The 25,718-nt window shown below is 38.3% G+C and overlaps 1 protein-coding gene across 1 annotated transcript in view; it reads left to right on the top strand.

Moving 5' to 3' along the window:
* htr2aa (5-hydroxytryptamine (serotonin) receptor 2A, genome duplicate a) overlaps positions 1–25,395 on the top strand; it is an 81,600-nt gene extending 56,205 nt beyond the window's left edge. The window contains exon 3 of the mRNA XM_006806396.2: positions 19,944–25,395. Coding sequence (XP_006806459.2) covers positions 19,944–20,806 — 863 coding nt within the window. The 3' untranslated portion in view covers positions 20,807–25,395. The remainder of the gene's footprint in view (positions 1–19,943) is intronic.
* Positions 25,396–25,718: the final 323 nt, after the last annotated feature.

Here is a 25,718-nt window from a genome sequence, read left to right as displayed (position 1 = left end):
GAACATTTAAGTTCACTTTGTATCTTATTCTGTTTTTGTAGACTGTGGGCTAGCAGTCTTGTGTGGCTTGCCTAAAGCAGCATTCATACAAGGAGTCACTTTTATTGACTTCATTAAAGTACAGAAAAGGTGAAATGAGGATAATGTGCATCTTGAGGCTAAGAGCCATTTTCCCCAAAGTTTCCCAGCCACACTGTCGAAACAGTAATGGGAATAAGTCAGTACACTGAGGTTTTAAAACAGTGGAACTACACCAAACCTAAATCACTCGCAGAAGCCTTGGTCTACATATTTTACATCTATTATTTCAGTTCAGGATTCTTTTACTTTATTGTTTATGCTGCTGAAATTAAAAGAAGTCTCTGTAAAAATGTACCCATGTACATGTAAAATGTTGCCTCTTTTAATTCTAAGATGTTATGTGCAAGAGCATCATAAAAATGACTTTATATTTAGCAGGTCTTAAAACTACTTACATAAAAATGAACAAAAACAAAGCAAGAATGTCTTTTTTTTATTGACCAAAGATGAAGTCAAAATGCAGAAGCACAAATTCCATCCTTACTACTTCCACAGGAAATAACAGGGCAAGTAGCAGCCATGTCCTGCTAATCAAATTACTGGATTAACTGATCATCAGCAAATGTGAGCACATCTATAAAAATATGGTTTTCGCTGTTAAAACAATATCAAAGAGGAAATACATCACCAACCTTAGAGAAGCAACTGTTGCTGCCCATAAGTCTAGGAAGTCTAGAAAATATGGGATTTCTTTATCATGTGACTATACTATATATTAACAACACTGTCTTCACCAGATTTACATAAAAAAATTAAATATTCACTCAAATATTTGCTAATTTTTCAATAATTTACTGTTGAACTCATCATGTAAACTAAACTTAGAGGACAATTTGGTGTTTGATTTGACACAAGGGTGCTGCCACCATTTGTGATGTAGCATAACTTAAGCAGCAAGGAAGGTGATAAGTAAATAGCATTAGCAGACGATTGAAGTTCTTTTAAGCATATTTTATTGCTGGCATCTCCATTTTACCATAAAACAATCAATCAGGCATGCAAAAATCCCACTGGCTTTATACAGGACTTTGCCCACACCTGACCTCGTTAGTCCCTACCATTGAAACAAATAGGTCAGACCAAACAATACAATTCTAAACAAAAAACAGGAATAAGGTCATGCATGAAACTGACAAACTCATTTACTCAACTAAATGGTTTGTAAAGTAAAACACTGCATACAATATAACTCAAAAGGCTATTTTAAAGAAAACAAACAATACTATACAAAATGAAAAACCCTCCATTTGGTTACACCCAGTGATGCAATCATTGACCTCATGACCCTACATAAACAGGAAATAGTGGGCGGCCCTTCCCATACACCTGTCTCACATATAGGACCTGAATACACAACATGGACACCATGGTAAGTATAACCAACGCAACATAAAGAAACATAATTTACCAGACATGTGCCTGTAAACAGAAGAAAATTCAGATGATCTGATGGTTAGTAGTGTTTGCTTTAAAACACATGCATGGATGTAAAGGATGTAACTACTGCTACCACAAACAAAACCCGGGATAGTGTGTGTTAAGAGAAGTTACACCAGCAATGTCTAAATTAAAGCATTATGGTTGCCTGTAAAATAACAGAACACAAAATAACAATATATGCAAGTGACAAATGGCAAATGAATTCTGTCCTAGCCACTTTGTCGCAGGCAGTGCATCAGTGCGGTATTTTATTTGACATGTGCTCTTTGTAAATATCGGATCTCTAATAAAGGCCAGGGTTCTTTTGCTATGATTTACTTGGATAAAACGGCACAAATTAAAGTTCTCTGAGTTCATAAACAGCTAAACCAAAGTTACTTAAGAGAGAATATAGTGAAGAGGAATAAAAAGAGTACAATCCTATTCATCAAAAACATTGCAGCCAGCTCCTCATAAGATGCAATTTTCCACAAGATGTTTATGGCTTCATATAATTTTTTGGAAAGGACGGGGAACAGTCAAGTCTTGATAATTGGTTTCTGCTAGTCTGGCTGGTCTCCAGCTGTTCAGTTCAATGGACATAGATGAGAAGGAAATGTAATGATGAAATCAAAGATCTCAGCTTCACGTGATTGCAGTGTGCAAAAACATCATCAGATGTTGGTGAAGTTTGCACGTTTTCTGCTTCAGTTTTTCTGTCCCTGTTGGTTTCCTTAACTCATTAGTTGGCATGCTCTTATACTAAACTAATTAAAATGAGAAATGTTAGAAAGTTGATTTTTCTCCAAGTCGCAGCATGCCGAATCCTCAAATTTTATCAAATTAATGGGTGATGATAACATTCCAGCTATATGTCTGTGTGGTTGGGCTCTTTGTGATTTTCTAAGTCTATAAAGTGAGTTATCCTGATTTAATATAAGAAACAATACGAGCACAATATAACAGTGAGTAATATAAGAAGAAATATGTAATGTATTTTGTCTATCTTCAGTTTTAGCTTGACACTTACTTTTGTAGTTTTTCGTTCATCTGTCTGACAGACTGCTCACCTGATGTTATGTTGAGGGCTTCATCATTCGTCAGACCACAATTCACAAGAATCCCTATATCCTTTAGGGTATTAGTCAGATTTTAGTAAACTTGCACCTAATGATCACCTAATTGGTTTTCCCCAAAACTTAATATCAAGATCAATAAATGACCAATAAATATAACCTGAGAATTATGATGAGTGAGCTGGATGAGCTAGGACGTCATTGATGTTCTGGATTTGAGTATCCTTGATTCCTGTTCATTAATTAATTTTATTTTTGTGTGTGCTTCCTTTTGTTGAAGTGCGAATGACCTTTTGCTTGCTTTAAGTGCCTGCTCTTTTGGCTCTTTTGGTTCACGGCCTTACTTTCCAAACGTGTGGTATTGTGTGTTTGGGGTCTGTGATCTATTAAATGCCTAAATACTGATGTGTTGGCATAGTGTCAGACCAATGTCAGCACAAAAAAACTCTGATTCACCTACATGATGTAGTCAATTTGCATGTAAAAAAAAAAAAAAGAAAAAGAAAGAGCCAAATTACATACAAGAGTCAACATAGCCACAAAATAATATCTACAACATAAAATGACTGCAGACAGAACAGAATTACTGTAAAAAGAGGCAAACCTACTATAAAATGATGCACAACAACCAAAGAAGAAAAATCTGACTTAACGAGAAACAAAATTAGTACAAACAAGTACAATCATTAAAGCTGCAGAGAGATAACAACAACCAGAATCACAAGACTCACAAGACCCAAAATCAAGATTGCAAAAACAAAGTTAGCACAAAATCTGTCCAGTCAATTACGTGAAAAACCTCAGTTATTTAATGTGATTGTTCATCAGCTTTATAAACATACTGCAATTATTGCCCTTTAAAAATGTCTAATTTTACAGGGAATTTTCTAGAAAGCTGAAAGGTGTGTTCTGTTCTGTTGGCTAATTATTTACGCACTGCTCTCCCCTACATAAGCTCTCTTTACAGGTTAAAACTATCCGTGTTGGTATCAGCATCAGCAATACTGGCTCTGTATTTACTTTGTATCAGAATAATACCAACATTTGGAGTATTAAACAGCACTAGAGAAGAACAAAGTTATAGCACAGAAAGACCTATAATGAAACTGAGTGCTGAAGATAGTTACTGGAGTCACTGTCTGCGTTTTTCACATTATGTTTTTTCTTTTATCTTTGGCTGCTTTTTTTGAGCTTCTCCAATTTCCAGAGAACTTCGATGTCTCTCACTTCCCTGTTCCACCCAGTGATTAACCAACGAGCTTTAGACCACTGATTGGGCTCATCCACATTGGGCAACAGTCAGTTTGGATTTTGGAGGACTTCATTAGAGCAGATTTGCATTGGTTTTAAAGCCCTGTCTATAAGCCCTCTACATGTAAGTACATTACCAAACAGACACATACATGGTGGCAAAATTTAAGCATAAGGCCCATCCTCAAAGGCAACTGCTTCTGGTATACAGCCTCAACCATAATATATCCACAAGTGCACCCAAGGACAGCAAGAAAGTCCAATGACAGTGGACTTGTTAGTCTTGTAAAACCATCAGTTTTAGCTGCAAAAAGAGCAACGGAGAGAAGAAACTACCAACCAGCTGACACTTTGGACACTTGCTACCAAACACAAGCCGTGTTGTAAACCCTTGAAGATGTGGAGACAAACACAGTTGGTAAGCTTAACCTTATATTCAAGACAAAGGCAAAACAAAATGTCTTTGGAAAGAAACATCTCTATTGGAAAGATTTCTTTTTCTTTTTTTTCCTACTGATTGCCAATACTTTGGGGTGATCAGAACAAGAAGAACCAGAAGATCCCAAAGAGTTAGTGACGTTTTCACAGAGTTACTTACAGAAACCTTTTGCAACGTTTGCATCTTATTGACCTTGTTTACTAAATGAACTCAATTATAATAAATTCATTATGTTGGCTTCAGCCAAATTAATCCGTGAGTGAGTTTGGACCTTTAGGGAGGGTAAGAACTGCAACACTGAAACAAACCAGTGAAAAAAGTTTTCCCCGAAAAAAATTCTGATTGTGAATGTAATAATGATTAAGTCTAAAAGTCAAGATTAGAAATCAGCATGGTGCTTAGTTAAAAGAAAATAATGTCCGACCCGTGTTACCTTCTTGTGCTTTTATGTTAGTTATGAAAATGGAAATTACTCACTCATTATGTTCTTTAAATGCGGGGACGATTTAGACAATATAATATTAATATTTCATCAACTGGAGAAACTGTCAGGTTAGCTCTGACCATTTTCTGACCTTGTAGCTGTGACAGATGCAGCAAAAATCACTGATAAGATCTTTTTTTCATCAAAATACTACCGTCAGTAAACACAACATCCACAAAGAAATGTGACATACCTGAAAATCTTCAGCTCCATACAAACACATCAGTCCAATCTTCAACACACAGTTACACAAAAAAGGTAAGAGGAAAGATCTCGATGAGCTTTAATAAAGCATCTCAGCCTCAAATAAGCACAATACAAGCATCAGCGTGAAAGACATTAGACTTTCTAATGGTAGAGGTAAAGAGCACTGGAGGAAACCGCACTACGAATGCATTAATGGTTTTGGTTATTATCCCGCTTTTTATACAAAAAACATGGTGTACTGCTTTTAAAGAATGACAAAAAGACCATTTTTATCTTCTACTAATTTATTTCAGTGATCTCAGGGTCTAGTCTGCTGCATCTGTACCACAGTCTGTATATAAAGAAAAAACTTTTCATCATAACGAGAACTTGAAATATATTACATATATTGCAGTCATAGCCGGGAGATACAGATGTGTTATTAAGGTCCCACCTAATTAACAGTGTAAAAAGTGTTGTTTTTAGCACATGCTGTAACTGTGGAATTCCAGCTCCAAGTGTCAGGAAGAGTCAGTGAAAAAACTGCATTCTGTCTAATATGTTTTAACCATTGCTTTAATGCCAGCAGCATTATCCAGCCTCTCTTATGACGACTTTCCCCAGTGCTGTTTCTGTGAATCTTTCAAATAAAAACATAGTTACATAGTTTGAAGGATTATGAACGCTAGTTTGGTCCCAGGTCTGCAGTTTGTTAAATCGCCTGGATCAGTAGAAAGGTTTCTAATCAACTTCAATCACCAGCTTAGAAAGACTGGTGCATAGCCATTTAATAAAGGTCAGCTCTAATGTAGGTGTGTTAATTAGTGCTTCGGTATCCTTGAACACTTTAACTGGGATGGTGTCTAAAAGACATTTGGCATTAAAAGACATAAAGACATTTCCTGTAGTTAACTCCTTAATAGTTAACTCCTTAACAGCCTTAATATGAATGAATCAGGTCTTTCAGATGATTTCAAAGATGCTGCTCTGGATGGTAAAACATGCAGCTTGGAGAGGCCACAAATTTGGACTCTGGAACTTCGGGGAAAAAAAGGTGAAGATATACAAAGTAAATGGTCACTTAAACACTAACTCAACAGGCACAAGCCGATGATTGTGTCATGACCTAAACCTAAACACGAAGAAAAATCAGTGGAGAGACGTTAAAAGAAAAGTGCATGCAAGCCAAAGCATCATAAATATGATGAAAGACATCAGTTTCTTGATGCTGTAGTGCGAATGAACTGAAGGGTACTGATGCTTCCAGGCCCAGGTGATAAAAGCACTCCTGCTAGCTAAAGAATAAAACAAAACTGTAACTGTGATCCTAAAAGCTACTGTTGGGTGTGATTTCAAATCTGACAAACTTCCTTTTTGTAACTTTTTGCTGTCTTTTATTCAAATACATTTGATTTGACATTTGTACATTTTCAAATAAGGCTTAGGTGTCCAGATATTTGTTTCAAGGCTAGCGAAGCGATCTAAAGGGAATCTGTACACCTTTATGCTCATCTATAAAAGAACCTTCCTTGCAGTTTGATTCACTGTTGGTCAAGTAGTTGCAATCAAATTCAAGAAGTGATTTATTTCGGTGGAAGAAACTAGCCACAGTTGTTTGTATAATAGCAAATCTAAAGGTCTTAAACGCCTCACAACATTTACAGATAAAGAAAAAATGAGAAAGGAGTTCAAAGGAGTGAACGTCCTTCCTTTGATGGCTGAGGAGGCAATAAGAGCAGTAAGATGGGAAAAGGGGGATTCCAACAGTGTGTTGTTGAGAAATACACAATTCAGCACTGAAAATTATAATAAATTGATAAAGTCTGCTGCTATGACAGGATCATCATAACAAGTCAAATTAAACAGTTCAAAGAAATGATTGTGAAAGAATGAATTCAATAGCAGCCTTCGCATTTGATGAAGGAGGTGGAGAAAAGAATTAAAGAAGCAAAAACAACCATAAAAAAACATTTATTTATTGGAAAAACTGAAACAAGAGACAACTTCCCTCCAAATGCTTTGTCCATTAAACCAAATAACATTTTGTAAAGTTATTATATTGTCTCCAAACTTTATTGACCAAAAGCAAAGACACTGATTTAGAGCTGTCAGCCTCCCCTAATGCCTCCGAACTCCCGAATGACCCTGAGTTCCGTGTTTGCATCCTGTTGGCTCCACTTCATTAACCCTTCCTTCTGCACCGTGGCTGCTAATGACTGACTCATGCCACAGTAGTTGATTTAGCCTTCCATCCTAGCCCAGATCCACAGCACGATATCTAGGATTCACTCATCATTTACTGTACTGTACTGGAGCGTGTTTGGAGGCGTGGTCCTGCTCCTGAAATTCCAATACACTATCTCCAGTAAATATAGAATATTCAAAGTTTATCTCAACAGTCCAACAGTCCAAAAGCAAGCCTGAAGGGTGTAGATGGGAGAGTTTGTGGCTCTACGTCTCTTTGTTTGCCCTGTGGTTGGAGGGCTCTCTCCTTCACTCCTTGTTGACAAAGCAATTGAGAGTATTAATGGACACCCATCAGGTTACCTACAGCACTCTAAGAGGAATTACGCCAAAGCTGCATTTTCAGCACATGCTAATCAAGAATCATTAGAGGAGCTAGAACACATCCCTGGAAAGTCCATAGAAGGTGGATGTTAACAGGTTAATGTCTCTAAATAGTTAATATAATCTGCTCCTGGGACTCTGGGAAGCATTAATCCCCTGCAGCAGAGGGAACTCTTGCTCTTTCTTGGGGCCATCCTCATGTGAGAGTTTCATCACAGTGTTTGATGGTCTTTGCAACTGCACTTTAAACTTTCAAAGTTGTTAAAAACTTTCCAGATGTGTTGGTGTTATTTCTTTTTTTTTCTTATTTTGGTCTTCAATATTCTTCCACACTGTAAACTGTAAAACAAAAGGGAAAAAATAAGCCTTTGGCTGACTGGAAGGTTCAACATCAGTCTAAACGCTAAAGGTATTTTTTTAAATTGCTGAGTAGTGACGTGCTGGTAAAGTGCACCGCTGCATATAATGGATAAAACCAGCAGTATGCTCTTTAATAGCGCTCAGTTTCAATGTTCTTGGTTCCTTTTAAGAAAACGAAAACGTCAGGTAGACCTACCTGACGTTTTCGTTTTATTTTCTTCCTTCCTTACTCTCGTCTTTCTTTCAAAACATTACTACATTGCATTGACATTACACTGACTCGTTCTTCAACATGATTTTTCTAATTAACATTTTAAACTGCACTAACACTGAGTTAAGAACTCAACTCCCTGATATTCAATGAACTTTTCAGTTTGTTAACTAAAATGAAGCTGCTGCTGATGAATCAGTCAGTATGTGAAAATGTCGAGAAGCAGGGAAACAATCGACATGTGACTAAAGATTATGGCTACGCTAATAATATATAGTTTGTTTAGAATGACGCCTGCTACAGTGGAAAAATGTTGCCACAAAATACTGGAAAGGCCATGCTATACAGAAAAACAGGAACAGGAACGGCCTTTGCATTAAGTTTGTTCTAAAAGCCACAGACACGTGACTAGCAGGCGGTATGCAAGACAAAATGTGAAATGCACTAAAAATATTTCTATAAATTGTTTAAACAAATCGGTTTAATTACACAAGTGCAGCCAGCAATCCAACATATTTAACAATGTGAGGAAAGAGATCACAGCATTTAAGTATTATTTGATAAATAGAAACTGTTCCCTGCAGTATATTTGAAAGCCTCCTGTAAGTGCTTAGAACTTTTATGTGTAATACACTATGCATGCAAAAACCTCAGGGCTAAAACCTACCAACTAAGCGGAGGCTCCACAGAGTCAACATCACGATGAGTTGAATAATGCGATGTCAGTGGGGCAGGCAGCCAGTCCTGCCTTCAGGCACATTGGAGCACCCCGAACACGCCTCAGTGGCACACTACCCCGCCTCCTAGGGATTGAGTTTGTCTGAGAAAGGAGGAGAGCGGAGCCCGGTGGCTTCCTTGTCGGAGTGTTGTGGTTGATGTTAACTCACACCTGCTCAAGCTCCTGCAGTGAGCTGAGGTTATAGTCTGATCTGATTGGACCTAGCATCAGGACTTACACATTCCTGCACAGAGGAGGATAGGAGGGTGTAGATGCTCAGACTGACATGCATGAATGCATGCTAATGATGTGCAAGTGTGTGAGATAGTGAGAACATCTCTAGAGTTACATAACTGAAATGTTCATGCGTTTCTTTACAGATGCGTTACGCTGCACTCACAAACCACACACACACACAGGCCTCAAAAGCACCCTGAAAAGGATTTTAGAATGCGGCAGATGATAAACTAAAAATTATAAACATCCTTCAAGTGTTCTCTGAAAACATCATAAGAACTTGTAGATAAATTTTGCCATTGTTATAAAAATGAGGACCTGAATTTTTACATTTTTAGATTTTTTAGATGTGTTATTTTGACGCGGACCCCTGCATGTGGTGAGGTCGCTGTGCTGACTTAATCCTGAGAGCAGCCATAGGCATGAACAGTTTTTTTGAAGAGTAAATGTTAAAACTGAATCACCACATAATCTTTCCTGCTTGATGTAAAAGACCTTAATAATAAATGCATCAGTATTATGTACAGAGGAGAGAGGCGGAGACAGTGTTGGGGAGTAACGGAATACATGTACCGCCGTTGCGTATTTAAAATACAAAATATTGTAAAAATTAAAAAAAATTAATTAAAAAATTAAAAAGGTGGTATTTAGAATACAGTTACTTTGTTGAAATAAATGGATTACACAGCGGTATTTTCCTGTTTCATATTGTGGCGGGTCAGGACTGTTTGGGTTTTGTTTGACAGCTACGTTCTGTCGTTCCAGGTGGCAGGGTTACGGTTGCCATGTTTACAGGGTGACGCTCTCTCTCTGCGTGTTTCCTGGGTGAGAGAGGCCTTTTTGTTGTTGTTGTTGTGCTAAGCTAAAATGCTGCAGGGAGAATGGACTGCCATACCCGTTATGTGTCCGTGAGCGAGGAGGGAGAAAAAGGCGAGTGGAGAAGTAGAGTTATCATTGAGCAGAAACGGGAGCTGGAAGCATGTAAATATAATAATAACCACTGCAGCCAAGAAGAGTGCCTGACGAGCCCAGTTGTAAGTAAGCTATTAAGACTCGACTGTACGCTTTGTTCGTGTTTTCTTCCGAAACAATAAGTTCCGTTGGAGCAGCCGTTCAATGCCTCTCTCTGTCTCTTGCAAGCAAAGTTGACCCAGACAACAAAGTAAAGCTATTTTTCGGCTACGAGTCCGACACGGAACCCGCCAGAGGTCCCTTTACTACAGTTCGGAGCCGCGGACCTTCAGTAACAGTCATAAATCACAGCAATAGTACATTCAGGTAGTTGTAAAAAGCACGATAACATATTAAGTAATCCAAAGTATTCAGAATACGTTACTCTCATTGAGTAACGTAACGGAATACGTTACAGAATACATTTTGGGGCGTGTATTCTGTATTCTGTAATGAAATACATTTTAAAAGTAACCTTCCCAACACTGGGAGAAGAGAGGTACAACACTGAGCATCTACAGCCATCTGTAAAACACCTGGAAGCTCTGTCATAATTTGGGACTGACTTTCAGCCAGTGGTGTTGAACATCTTGTTAAAATTGATAGAATTACAAGTGCAGAGAAGTACTGCCAGATCCACCATGCAATACTGTCTGCAAAGTGTCTGATTGGAATCGGCTTCATTTTTCACCATGACAATAATCCTAAACGCGCTGCCAATCCAATAAAAGCATCACCTGGTTACAAAAAACACACAGTGGGACACTCAGTCATGGCCTAAATCAGGGGTGGTTTAAAACATTTGTACAGCGCTACATCTATTTTGCTTGGGAAATTCCTTATATAAGGTAAAATTATTCAAGCTGTATTTTATGAGTGCATAGTTATCTATTTATACCAGAGAGTATCTTGAAGTGGAATCAGTCCCTAGTGTTCTAATTTATGTTTGTCTAACTTACAGCATTTTCTGTCTGTGAATGGCTACCCAAGCAATATGGGCTATGTGGGTCAGCTGCTAAGCTTGCCAGGGAGAAGGGGAAGCTTCCCTTTATGTGTCACTTACATGGTTCACGAGCATCATAATATATTCACTCAGTCTGATTTCATTGTACTTTGTCAAAACACTGTATTTAACCAAGCCTGAAAGATTATTAGAATTTGAAATGAAAATACTTTCAGAATCTCAGCATCAGGGTTTGAACTCAAAATGCACCTGAAAACTGGATAGAAAGAGTATTGATATGATGTATAAGCAGGTTACCTTATGCAGATGAGCTACTGCATAACAATCAGCACATTGTTTGTGCAATAACAAACAATTTAGGTGTCACAATCTGTAACATGGCTATTATAATGAAAGTGGAGAATATATCAAAGAGGAGAAATGCTTAGAAGAAAGTGTTAGGTGACAAAACAGAAATGAGAAATGAGACAGGGATGTTGGAAACGGGCCAGATGTATCTCCTTGTAACAGCAGTTGATGTGTGAGACATTCGTAAAAGTGAGACTCCATCTGCTTGTGTGGGACAAACATCTTTAAAGACTCGTGAATTTCTAGCATTGCCTGTTAAGCATGAACACCACAAATATTGATTCACTGGAGTGGAAACATATTTTGACACAAACCACATTTATTACAGACCATTTCCTGAGAGGCTCGTTTTCACTTTTCCGCTCAGTGAAGTCAGAGAGAAGACATCTGCGTCACTCAGTACTGAAGTCTTCTTTTGTTTTTGCTGCTTCACCTCCTGCTGGGGCTCTTACCTGATATTATGTGAATAAATGATCACGAGGCAGAAAGCTTCAGAGTGAGCGGAAGAGACTGCATTTCAAGTAAACAACATACAGTTAAATGCGAAACATTTACATCACTTATAAACAGTTGCTAGTGTCCAAGTGCTCAGCAACTTGGCAGAAACTAATTGCATATAGATGGTTAAGATCAGGCAGAGCATCAGAATAGGGGAACAGAGGGGATTTAGGTGATTCTGATTCTGGAATTCAGAGTTACTTAAGAATGTCATAAATTGTTTCAGAAACTGTTGAGCTACCGAAATTTTCCTGCACAATCATCCGTAGGGTTTACACAGACTGGCCTAATAAAGAAAATATCCTGTGAGAGGCAGTTGTCTTGGCACAAATGCCCTATTGTTACCAGAGCTCAGAGGAGAATTTGGGCTGACAGGAAGGCAAAAGTAATTCAAATAACCACTCGTTGGTGTTTGGAAGAGCATCTCTCAATGCACAACAGCAGAAGACCACACCAGGTCCTTCTCTTTTTATCTAAGAACAAAAAACTGAGCCTACAGTTTGCATAATTTCACCAAAACAGGACATATGCATCTTTGTTTAATCAGTGACCGTTACTCATGTTAATCTTGTCAAATTTCAAAACCTGCTGCAAAAGAACTGGGACAAAGCAATCACTGAACTGTGGAGAACCTGAAAACCTTTCATCTGTTAAAAAGAAAACAATATAATTTTCAAATTTTCGACTGGACATTTTGTTTTTGTAACATTCATGAAAACATTACCCAAGAACTTAGACTTACACTAAGCTCAAATAAGTGACATTTATCTCATTCTCAGTTTGAAAGGGAAAAGCCTCAGTATACTTCCTCCATACCCTTTTCCTTTAAGTGCAGTTTACCGTTGTCTTTGTCATATTGCAGCTTGCTGTACCAGTAAAATGAATTTCATCAAAAAGAGATTATGATCCAGGGCGCTGCAGAAAGATCCAAAATAAACATTAACATCTGGAGACATGAATGGCACAGTCCCATGCATGAAGATGGAAAACAGGCCCATTCAAAGGTCAGAATTAAAATGGATTTAACAGAAGAATAACATGACTTGGATGCTGCCAACTCTTTGTGAAAAATTGACTAATTAAAGCCAACAGCAAAGACCAGAGTCTTTGTCACCACGACATGTTTGCCAATTTTGTAGCCACTTGTCATCCTGGTGTCTTCCAGTACTGAATGTCAACATATTTACAGCAGGAAATAAGACTCTAACCCATCTAGAGCTGCTGCTGTGATGTGAACTAACAGAGTCTGCTGGCTACAACACGGCTGGCAGAAAGAAAAAAACCCTCATGTGGTTGTGGTTGCATTATTTTTCAGTCTCAAGATAATATATATATTCGTGTAGGTTTACAATCTATTTCCTCTACTCCTCTTTTCTATGATTGAGAACCTGGTCTTCTTCTTTGGCCCAGAAACAGCATTTATTGAACTGGTTGGTTCTGGGTTAACTTCAGAATCACAACTTTCTTGAAATTTCTCAAACTGAAGAAAATTTCTTAAGAAGTCCAAAATAACAAAGGAAAGAAATGTCGTGTGCTTTTGAGTGTGCGTGAGTGTATGTTCATGAGATGCCTATAGCAAAACTACACATTAAAGTACTTTTGACTCTATTGTGGATAGTGTGATCAAAATTTATTTTAACTGTGTATTTCAGACCAAAATCAAGGCCAAGTATAAAGATGGGTGAGGTCTGGCCCATGAGTACTCTTGTAATAATGTGGTAATGACTACTGATACTACTCATGGATTTGACTATCACCAGTGATGAATCACTGATTTCATATTCATCACTATATCCTCAGTGGCTCTGATAGAGCAGAGCACTGGATTTTCTCCATTTGAATCATCTCATAGCAGCACTTTAGCCAAAAACAGACACAAACAGCTCAAACGGACGACACATCTGCAAACCTCTGTGGCAAACAAATCAAGACTCACAGATCAAACAAACCAGCAGTAAAAAGGTTGTGTGAGTGTGTTTGAATTCAGCTCTCTGAAGGTTGATCATTTTCACAAGAGAAGAGAAACCCAATATCTTCCTTAGTAGTCCATTTGCCTCGAGGCTGAATGTGTGCTACAGTAGCCTTTCTTTCAGCTCCAGACAGAAAACTAACAAAAGTTTTTTCCATCTGTAGAACTGCAGCTCTATGGACTGCTTTGTAAACACACAAAAACAGTAGAAAATTCACCGAGTTCACTGAGATCACATTCTCTACATTCTCACGATATGAACATAAACTGCAGCTCCTGACCTGCATCTGCAGGATTGTATGCACTGCACTTATTTTATGTTTCAATGCAAAAGTTTCTCCATCATAGGATATATAAAGTCTTATCTTATCTTATGATTCCCTACTTAGATGAACAAGCAGGTGTTTCAAAAAAAGCTGCATGTTGACTGGAGTTAGAGCTTATCCTTGTAAATTTACCCAAGCATTGAGTGAAGATAAATATGCTGTCATAATTCAAAATATATTACTACAACACAAGTTTGTGGAACATCTGGTATCAAATAATAGAGATAAAATGCATACAAGTTATTAAATGGTTGTAAATCTGCTACATTTCTTCAGCTCTTTCCGTTCTGATTGTAGTATTCCTGTAGTTTCATCTGTGGTCCTTTTGACGTCTCATCAACAATAGATACTGCAAAGTTACCGGCTTTAACCAGAGGTCAGCCAACAGTCAGCCAACAGGGATTCCCCCCTTCATTCCTTGGGGCGTATCTGCTACTATAAACACACCCCTTTCACTCAACTGCAGAGTGTAACCAAGAAATGCCGCATTCTTCAAAAAACCTTTGACTTGGATTGTAAGCTATAGATGATTTTCTCTGTATTATTGTACGGTCTTTGCCTAATAACATAAAGCATTGAGGCCACTGTTTTGATTTGATGCTATATAAATAAAACTGAAATGAATTTCACATTCTGCAATAGCTTTCATTGTGAACCTCTACACCCATTAAAATATTTTTTAAAAAACCCTTAAAATTAAGTTTTGAAAATTTAAATCAAATGGATAAAACTTTACAGTTAGTTTGACCATTCAAACATTTACTCGCCTCTGTCAGTGCGCCCCACGGTGGCTGTGGCTACAATGTAGCTTGCCATCACCAGTGTGTGAATGGGTGACTGGTTGTGTAAAGCGCTTTGGGGTCCTTAGGGACTAGAAAAGCGCTATACAAATACAGGCCATTTACCATTTTACTCTGCAAATCACCAAAACTATTTCCAGTAAACAGTTCCTCATTCATCCGTTCAAATCGACTCTAATAAATAGATACAATTTAAAAGTAAATTAAATACAGAAAAATAATATTCTTGCACACAAGCCTCCTCATAGATCCCAAACCAGATGTGGAGTTTATTTCTGAGACTGGTAGAACTTCATTTTTTATTGAGCCTATTGTTGGCAATAAATTGTTGTTTACAATAAATGCAGTCTACTACTATGTGACTTCCATAAATTTAAGGTTTTCCTTCCTGTTATTTAGGGGTGTTTTTTTTTTGTTTCTGGGAGGAGAGTACATGCTCTCACAGTTACCCCATGATTAATAAAAAAGAGTGATATACTAAGTAGCAGACTACTTGAATAAGCAAGTGCAATATTTTCCGCTATGACCATGAATTTATTTTATAATTTTTAAATTGATATTATGCTCATCTATCAGCCGGTAATCGGTCAGAACTACATCATTGTCCTGTCAGGGATGAGCCATTTTAAGCGGCTGCATCTGTTAATTCATATAATGATGTTCATATTATGTAAGCAGCTATTAATGGGAATAATTCAAGCAATGAAAAAACAGATTTTTTTATTTTATGTTGTCCTTTCTGTATTTGCAGTCTGTTCACGCTGCTTCCTAAATCCCTCTTCTTCGTTGGTAAATTGATGATGTTGTTAACCTAATTTTACTTTTTTGTGTGTATTTGCACCAAACAGATATTATACAATATAACAACACTTAAGAAAGTGCCCCAAGCAAGTTTCCTGTAAGCTTCTTTGTGTCTTTCTATTCCTACAGACCTCAGTTTCCTAATCCCCAGTGACAAATTTCTTTTAAAATATTTTTATCAGTTATGTTGGCCCATATAAATCCTAATGCACATCTAAGCAAAGTTGTTTCTTGGCAGGAAAAATAGTCCCCTGTTTCTTAATCTAACAGCTCATTCCACCTCCACACCTTGCAGTTAAAGCAGGTACAGAGAACTAAAAGAAATCACTGCTTTTATCAGATGAATGCAGTACAATAAAAAGCACTTATAGTCATCTTTTTTTTTTTTTTGCTTTCAGAGTTCTAAGCACAAACCAGCTGTTTGAAGCATTTTCCAATCAGATTTCAGGCTGCACTGATTCTCCTAAATGTCTTGATTTATACTTCCAGACTGAAGCATTCTCCATCATCTCTCTCTTCTTCTTCATCTCCTTTGTGTCTCCCTCCCCTCTGTTTTCTCCCACTTGACCGTCTTTCATCTTCTTTTCCACCTCTGATAACTTATTTCCTGTCCGATTTGTTTCATGTGCTCAGTGTTGAGTTTGCCATCAGGGACAAGTGAAAGAGGCCAAAAAACACAAAAAACAACAACTAGCTTTTGATTTCTGTGATTCTGTGTGATGGATGCTTGAGGGACTTATCTGAAGAACAAAATTAATCCAGGGACTTGTATCACCGTCACCTCGACAAATAACGTTTGATCGGCTGGATATGAAGCAGACAGCAATTTAAGGTTACTAATGATATTTCCTTTCTCTTTGAATCCAGCTTTTTCAGTGTTTCTTTTTCTCTGACACCTTCAGTCTGTCAGCTGCCTAACCGCTCCACAGTAATGATGAAAAATACATCTGTGCCTAATCACCTGCTTTTTAAAAACATACAAAGCCACATATCCACAGCAGACAGCCTCTACTCACCTACAAAATGTAATTTTGTAATGAGGAGCCTGATAGCACATCGACATTTAGCCTGAGTGTTATCACCATGGAGTTTAATAACAGCACAGCAGATGCCAAATCATGCTTGTCTGTGAGCCTCGAGTCTAAAAGCACTCTTCAGCTCTCAATCAAACATTGTGAGCGTGTCTGAGTTTGCATTTGTCACGGAGGAACAGGCCTGCTACGTAAGAGTCTTGGGCCCAAAGTGTCAGGGCGGCTCTGGGTAAAATCCATCTTTAATGTTTCTCATTAGAAGGTTAATCAAGCAATAAGACATGCCAGAAATGACCAAAAGTTAAAGACTCTGACAAACTCAACCTAAACTACACAAAAATTATATGAAGAGATTAAATGGCAAAGAGATCAAATCCAACCACAATAAGACATGATGAGAGTCCAAAACTCCTTTTAAGAGAACAGTATCATTTTTTATATAGATAGTCTTTATTCTTTTTAAACGTACTTTAAGACGTTTGTAGAGAAGTAAAAGTGAGATAATGGAAGCAAGATTTACTTACTTACTTTACTTTCAATAACCAAACTTTTATGTGAGCAGGCAATGGATAATGGGTATTAATTTGTTAATACCTGGACATGAATAACTTTATTTGATTATATAATACTACACCACAGTATATTTCCAAATAACTGGTCAGCTTTTGTTTTTAGTGTTTTAGTGTTGTTTTAGTGACCTTGCAAGAATTTCAACATTACATTGTAACAAGTTCAAAACAAGGATTCAAAAGCATCATATTAAAGTCCAGGTGGAAAGAGACAAAAAGGCACAAAGTCCTGTTGTATTATTATCATAACCACACACAGGTTATCACGTCCTCTAAAGCTGCCTATTAGACTGCACCCTCTTCAAAGATCTTCAAAGCTGTTCACATTTCTCCCAATCAAAAAACAAACAAACTTTAGTATCTGAAGCAGCTGTAAAACCAGATTTTTCTTTTTACAGTCCTTTGTGCTTTCTAGCGGACCAACAGAGCAAAGCTCAAAGTTACTACAACTGCTTTAATACAATTCCCAGATGATGTATCTTACTGATTTTGCTGTTGTCATTGTTGGGTTTTGAAATGCAGAGCACCTTCTGAAACTGTACTACAGCATTTGCAACTTTAAATACAATACCATCGATACTTTTAAAGTAGAAGGATGACAGTCCACCCACCCACGCTCCCTGAAGCAGGCAGCTGTATGTTCCTCTATGTTCCAGAAACACTGTTGTCATGGTGTTTCTGTTTCACGTTTCAAAATTATACATGCATGACTGTTGTCAATAAACTGATTAACTGGCTGATCATTTCTGCACATCTTTCTCTTGAGAATAAAGCAAGACGAAGGCCGACTGGGATGGGAGTAAATATCTCTTTTATGAGGGCTGCAAAGCTTCACAGTGAAGCACCGAAACCAGTTTTCTGTCAAACCAGCCAAACTTAATGAGAATTATCCATCTTTGACCCTCCTGCTCCTAATGTGCAGCAACAATTTCAGTCTACCTTCGCTGCGTCCGTCCATCTCCAACCATCCCGCCCTCCTCCTCTCCCCGCTCTATCTCTGTCTCTTTCTGTCACTTTCCTTCTATTTGTTATGAGCCGGTAATGAGAACATGGCGTGCGGGAGATTGCTCAGTTTATCTCCTTCTACCCAGTTCCTGCTAGTATCATCCAAAACCTTTTTTGAGACATTTTCTTATTACATTTATCACAACATGTGACTGCCAAAGCCCCTGCAGACAATTAAAAAGAACAAATAACCCAAAACAATAAAGGAAGTTCACCGTTCAACGTTTTAAGGCCGATGTATATCGGGTAATAAAATGGGCAAGTATGCAAGGTGAACTGCTACTGTCAGCCACAGAGAGAGAAGGAAACACTGTCAAACCTCAGATTCAGCCCACAGGAGTAAGGTGGAGGCAAACCTGCACTTTCCTCCCACACTGTGACAGACAGAAAAATGGAAAAAATTGTTTTAGCTTCAAACTTAGAGGAAAATTTGACTTTATTTGGGAACAGATACGGTCCAACTGTTGTGTTTGTGTGGTGAAATAGAGCAGACTGGTGAGCTCCACTCAAAAGAAATATTTAAGCTCAAAGATCTGACTTAAAATAATTTGATTACATTTAAATGTAATCCATGTAATTTTGTTACACAATTACAACGTGAAATGTTAAAGTTAATGGAATCTGGTCAAATAAGTGTTTCTGTGAAGGTTCTCAGTCATCCAGGTCATTGTAGTCAAAGGAGCTTGCAAAGAAAAGTGTCTGGACTTCTCTAAAGAAGTCCAGACACTTTTCTTTGCAAGCTCCTTTGACGTCAAATAAGTGTGTTTGATTGGTATACATTCAGTCTATATTTTACTTAACAAACAATTATTTGACTACATAAACCTTTGATTTAATATATGTGAAATATATGTACACACTGTCTGCGTGTATACAGTACCTCTGCTAAATCAGTGTTTTCAAACTGTGGGGCAGGGTCCTGGAGTGAGACAAGGAGCCACCACAGGTGTGGTTCTATGACGTGAAGTTGGATGTCATTTTCTTAAGGAAAAATAAGCTGAGCTTTAACCTCCTAGGACCTGGTGTCCACATATGTGGACATGACATTTTGGGATGTCTAGACAAAAATACTTAATTTTTCTCTACAAGGGCCTGATATCCACTTATGAGGACATTATACTGCCACTGTTCTATCAAAATTTAAAACCAATGTGCTCATATGTGGATCTCATTTGTCTCAGAAACAAAAATTAGGTAAAAAAAAAAAAAATCTGGTAATTCTTTGTTTTTACATTCATCAAGTCCCAATCAGCCCAAATAGCAAAGAAAAATTTAAAATGCATGCCATGAAAGAGTTCGGGTCTTAGGAGGTTAACTAACTTGGATCTTTGTTTTATTGTTAATGAGTGATAGAAACCGTGGGCTGTGGGACGTGAACATTTTTCAGCGTCTCTATGCCAAAAAAGTTTTGCTTGTTTACACAGATAAAGCCTGCAAATCAGTATGCTCCGATAATAGTTTTGATTTATGACTATAAAACTTAAACTCATGTGAAAATCCATCCACTGCTGCACAAAGCCAGGTTTCCTCTCACCAGCCGACCCTAATCTCCTCTGGTACAGACACAAACACTAATATCTGCATGAATCACAGAGGTTGTTATCTAATTGTAATGTTCTCCTCATCTCTCTGCTGTTGTCTTTCTCTGTAGGGATCTCAATGCCGATTCCTGTGCTGGGTCTCAGAGACCACTCCAAGGTCTTCAAAGATGGCAGCTGTCTGCTGACAGATAACAATTTCGTGCTGGTCGGCTCCTTCGTGGCCTTCTTTATCCCCCTCACCATCATGGTGGTCACCTATTTCCTGACCATCAAAGCCCTGCAGAACGAAGCCACCCTCTGCTTGGACCAGCTGGTCCCACGGCCCAAATGGAGCACTACCTTCACCTTGAGCTTCTTTCCACAAACGTCTTTGTCCTCCGAGAAACTCCTCAGGCGATCGATAAGCCGTGACGCCACAAGCAGAGGGAGCACCGGCGGGCTGGGTGGCGCCCGCGGGAGCATATCTGGCTCTCTCTTTGGGCGCCGCACCATGCAGTCGATCAGCAACGAGCAGAAGGCTTCAAAGGTCCTTGGGGTGGTGTTTTTTCTCTTTGTGGTTATGTGGTGCCCGTTTTTCATCACCAACGTGCTGGTGGTGGTGTGTGAACCTGACGTTTGTGACCCGGGAGTCATGGGAGGTCTGCTGAATGTTTTTGTCTGGGTAGGCTACTTGTCCTCTGCAGTCAACCCACTGGTCTACACGTTATTCAATAAGACGTACCGCGCCGCGTTTCTGCGATACGTTCGCTGCCAGTACCAGCCAGAGAAGAAACCTCTTCAGCTTATACTGGTGAACACCATCCCCCCACTGGCTTACAGCTCCACCCAGCTACCTTTGGGAGACATCGGGAAGTTAGGAAATGGAGTGGCGCACTGTAGCAGTGGAGCAAAAGAGTTCTCTTCTCCTGGGCAGGAGACGGAAAAATCCAGGCAGAACAAAAGCCACGGAGACAAAGACGAGAGCTGTGTGTGAGAAACTGAAACAAAATCCTGGTTAAAGGGCAATCCAGTGCAAGCAATTTCAGTTTCCCCCCCTCTGTGGTTACAGTGTACTCAGTAGGAAAGGGTCTGAGATCTTAAGTGCCAAAGACAATGTGCCTCAAAGTCAGGGGTTCAGAAATACAGAGGTCACTGAAAAAGCAGAAGAAGCCTTTAAATGCTCAACATTTCTACAACAGTTTCCTCAGATTCACACATCTTCATCAACAGATCAGGTGAACAAGGTCTGTGATTGCTCCTCAAAAATGTTGTAAACAAGCATGTGCATCACGGATCATCATCCCCATTTTCAGTCTCGCTGCTCTTTCACAATCTTTTGTACACTGCCACAAAAGACAAAATTACCCTTGAAAAACATATCAATTTATTTTTTTTCACCAAACAATCTTTGAACGTTATCTTCCAGTCTGAGAGCCAAATCAGAGAGATGAAAAGACGGTACCGTCCGTGTGGATGATGTGAAACACAGTTGGGCACATCCCAACAAAACAGCTCTATTTTGTTACAACACTTTGGACAACAAGGGTGAAAAAGTCAGACATTGTTAACATAACTACATTTTCCATGGATGCTCAGCTGCTCTAACCTCAGCTGCCCCTTCATTTTGCCACCTCCCTGGCATCAGTCATGTGGTGTCTACCTTCCATCATACCTTTGGGTGGATCAGTGGGGATTAGACTGGATTTCCTGCCACCTTATCAGATGATAGTGTTGGGAGGAGGAAGAGCCAGGACGAGCCTAATGCACCAGAACTCCAGGCACTTGCAGAGGTCAGATGAAGCTGTCAAAAGAAGATGAAAAAAAAACTTCCACTGCTTCTGTATTTTATGTTGAAAACAACAACAGGAAGAATATGTCTGAGGCAGACATTCACTAATTAGAGAGAATCCATAAATGAATCTATATTTGAATTTTGTGCACATTTGTGAATAAATGTATATGACTGTCGAGGTTAAATAGATTTTATATGCAAATGAGAGGATGATTACTGAGGCTGACATGCTGCAGGATGAGTACAGCAGAGTAGAAGACATTTGATTGGCAGGAAAAAGTGTATTTAAGTGCAGTTGTATCCACTGTAAAGGTCATAGTTTATATTGTGTTCAAGCCAAACTATCTGACACTGGCATTTTTATGATGACATTTCCAAAAAAAATAATGCTTATATACTATCTAGTGTGGGGTTTTTTTTACTGTTTTTGCTAATATGAGGAGAAGGATGTGAAAGGAGGAAAGTAGCTGGAACAGTGCATGAAGGTGAGCTTGCACCATGGATTTATTGCCAGGAATTATTTGGAGCGGCGTTTCAGACTTGAATTTGTCTCAGTGCCTGACACTTGCATGGGCTTGGTCTAAAATTGTGAAAATTACTGTCTGCACTATGAATGCACACACCAACCTTGTCTCACCCCTAACTCATCACATAGTGATGTTTGGTCAGGACCACATGGATTCAGATTTTGACACCCTGGATATCCCTTTAATGTTGCTTTTGCAAAGTGCCATCTCGTACGGTTTACCCCGAGTCCATCAATGTATGGATCAGGCAATAATGAGCCTGAAGGTAAAAGTAATCCTGTGGTGTTTAGTCCATTTAAATCCAACTGAAAATGAAGATAAGAAGGGGCACCCATTATTAGAATTAGAGCAGAAGAAGTTTCTGACCAAGCATCACTATGTAAGGAGTAAGGAATCAGTTTAAGGTGCCCTGTGGAGTTGTGTTTAAAACAAACACCGGTTATGTTCAGCAGTTCTTACCAAACCCACTCTGTTTATGAGGTTGTTTCAAAGAGGCCAGAATGACACAGTATTAGCAGAACCCCACTTTTCAGTTAGTGCAGGTCCCAATGAGCCTCAGCAGCAGTCACTATGAGAGCTAAATCATTTCACCTACTGGTTAAAAACCTAGAATATGGGAACTCCCACTGATAGCACAACCATCAGTATTGTATTACATAGTTATGTATTACTTTACCATGAGCCAAAATCTTTGCAGGGTACCTTTAAGTGAGTCACTGTCTTTTAATACTGCACCCAACATTCCACCAAAAGTCCCTAACCAAGTGTAAGGAAAGGACAAAAGGAAAGTAAATAAATGGTGTTGCATATGTTATGCAGTTAAAACACACACCTACTCAATAATTTAAATTAGACTAGGTGAAACAGATGGCATCGTCATGGCAAAGATTCAATGGATAATCAGAGCAAAAAGAATGCACCTTTTTTTAACACATTGCTGTTTCAGTGGTTTTATACACTGAGAGGATGTTGAAAAAACAGCTGTTTAACAAAAATTAAGTCCTTGGAGTTGAGAAGTCATCATCCAAGTAATGAATCAGTTGCAGTTTAACATGTCAGGTGTTTTGTGGACACCTATCTATGCCTCATATGAAAAGCATTATTTTAACCCCTTCGTGGAGCAGATCTTCTGCATCAGACAGCTTCTCTGGTTCTGCTCTGCTGTGACTAAACAGCCAGTGATTTTTAAAGTGTTAGAAAACCATCAATATCTTCTCATATGAAAACAGCATCATTATACTCAGTGGTTGAAATTTAATTTTAAAGATTACTAAATCTCTATAAAGACAGAGGATATTGATATTTTTTTAGAAGCCTCTGCACAGATGTACAATTCACTACGTTGTAATAAAATGAAATATGATGTTGGATGATGTTTTTCTGTGGTACAAAGCCACAGTGAAACAATAAATTTGTTATTAGGCTAAACATGCTCAGCGTTGTGGGACCTGTATGAGACATTGATGTTATCAGCATTCATAAGCAACAACTTTTTTCCTTGTAGACAAATTGTTGAGACCAATCAAATAACAGGAGATGCTGCAGAACAGGGTTAACATAAGTGCTGGAAAGCAAAGGCAACCCGAAGCAGAGGTGGGAGTAAAAGCTGAGTGTATCTGAACTTATTAAAGTTTAATATTAATAGTTCCTCCAAATATTAGCTTGGCTAATGGAATGTAATAGAAAGTTACAAAACGGTATTGGCTTGTAATTTTACAAGCTAATACGTTTTGTTTGTTGGTTGGTTCATTTACATTTTCTTCTCTAAGTCATTCCATTCTGAAGAACTGGCAACATCATACTGAAGTAGAATTCTTCACATCCACCAAGAAAGTTAAAGGGAGCTCAGAGAAAGAAACAAAGGTTAAAGATGTGATAGCTGTTGCTCTACATATTGCACAGAGTGACTGTCAGGTCTGCTGTTTGAAAGAGGGAAAGGATTTTTCTGCTAAAGGATAATGTAGCCGGGTTAGTTACTGTTTGCCTCACCTGTTTTTCCAACAGAGAACCGATAAAAGATTTAGGATCAGAGCAGCGAGGCTGCTTGTAAACAACAGTAATGAAATAAGAGAAGTATGAGCTCTGGAACTGTCAGTTTTTTAATCAATATCAACATTAAGGGCTGACTGAATGAGTGTGGGCCCCGTGGGAGAGAAGTGGCTAATTAAGCCTACAAAAAAAACTTATGTTTTCTTTTTATTTCCTAAGGTCAAAGTGCAAAATCAACTGTAGGTACTCAGATGTTAATTATGGTTTAAAAAAGAAAGGTTGGGTAATAATTTCAATATTTTCTTTTCTTTTGGTTTGGTGAAAACCTGTTTTAACAAGATATGTTAAGAGAGAGATGTAATTTTAATTTGGAAAGACTCTGTAGTATTTTACAAAATTATGTCCCTCCTACAGTGTCTCTAACTAGGTTATGTTTAGCAGGTTTGGTTGATGATTTAGGCACAAGAAACGAAGCAGAGGTGCAGTAAGGCTAGAGCCACTGACTAAGTAACTTTTCTCTTTGTTCCATTTTAATTTCATGTGAAGGAATAATTGTGTATTCTGTTGTATTTCATTGTTTTATTATTATTATTGCAACACGTATCATCCATCTCTCTCTATACACAGAGTTGATGGGTAGGTGGAATATAACAGTCATTTATTTTATCAGGCCAAATTAAAAACAAAAATGGATTTAATTTTGTGATAATAGTTATTAAAGTTTTCTCTGCGTACTTATTTGGTCAGATTGATCAGGCTACTGTTGGACTATGTTGTGATCATTCACTTTGCAAAAAATCCTGATAAAGTTTTAGGAATTTTGGACAAAAGTATCAAAAATAAAAGCCAGGATATATATAAAGAAAATTTTCCTAAAATGCCAAAGTTTTCAGAATCAACTGTCTTTGTATTTTTTGTAAGTGCAGCCATGGTGTGTAAAGGACTCTGTGGTTTGACCATATTGTTTGCCTATTGTGTTACACATTGTGGTAGCACTCCTGGTTTTGACTTTTTTCAAATCTGGAGTCACTAAAGTAGCTGCTGTCTGTGTAATTCTGTTACTGTTGCAGTGATGTAAAGACCATCGACAAACTTATGCAGACAAACCTGGATCCAGATGTAACTCTGATTTTGAGGCGTTTTTATGTTTTATAAACTAGTGTCAGTTTTGGAATTCGATGTTTGACGGTAACAATCACATTTCTTTGATATGTCAACTGTATGGATCTATTTTGTTTGTTTGCTCTTGTTTTTAATTCAAAGTAAAGAGAATAACTGGAGATAATGTAAGAGAGTCTTTTTTTTTCCTTTAAGACTTCAGTGGGTGAGATAAAGTGGGAACAAGTCCATCCATCTATCTGTTACCTATACTTGACCCACCCAGGCTCAGTGGCCATTGACAGGAAGTAATACAAAAGTATTACATATAATTACCACAGAAATAGTTAATACAGATTATTTCTTTAAGCAGCAGGTGTCCTGAGGCCTGGTTCTGGTCTACAGCCTGGTACCTCTGAACATTTGCTGCCTATAGTCTGAATCCAAAAACCCTCACAGCACATCTCCCCGACACAGCTCGCTGCGATACGATACAGCGT

The sequence above is a fragment of the Neolamprologus brichardi genome, chromosome 16, assembly GCF_056152115.1.
Source record: "Neolamprologus brichardi isolate AB-2024 chromosome 16, ASM5615211v1, whole genome shotgun sequence".
Lineage (NCBI taxonomy): Eukaryota > Metazoa > Chordata > Actinopteri > Cichliformes > Cichlidae > Neolamprologus > Neolamprologus brichardi.
This window is presented reverse-complemented; position numbering and strand designations above follow the sequence as displayed.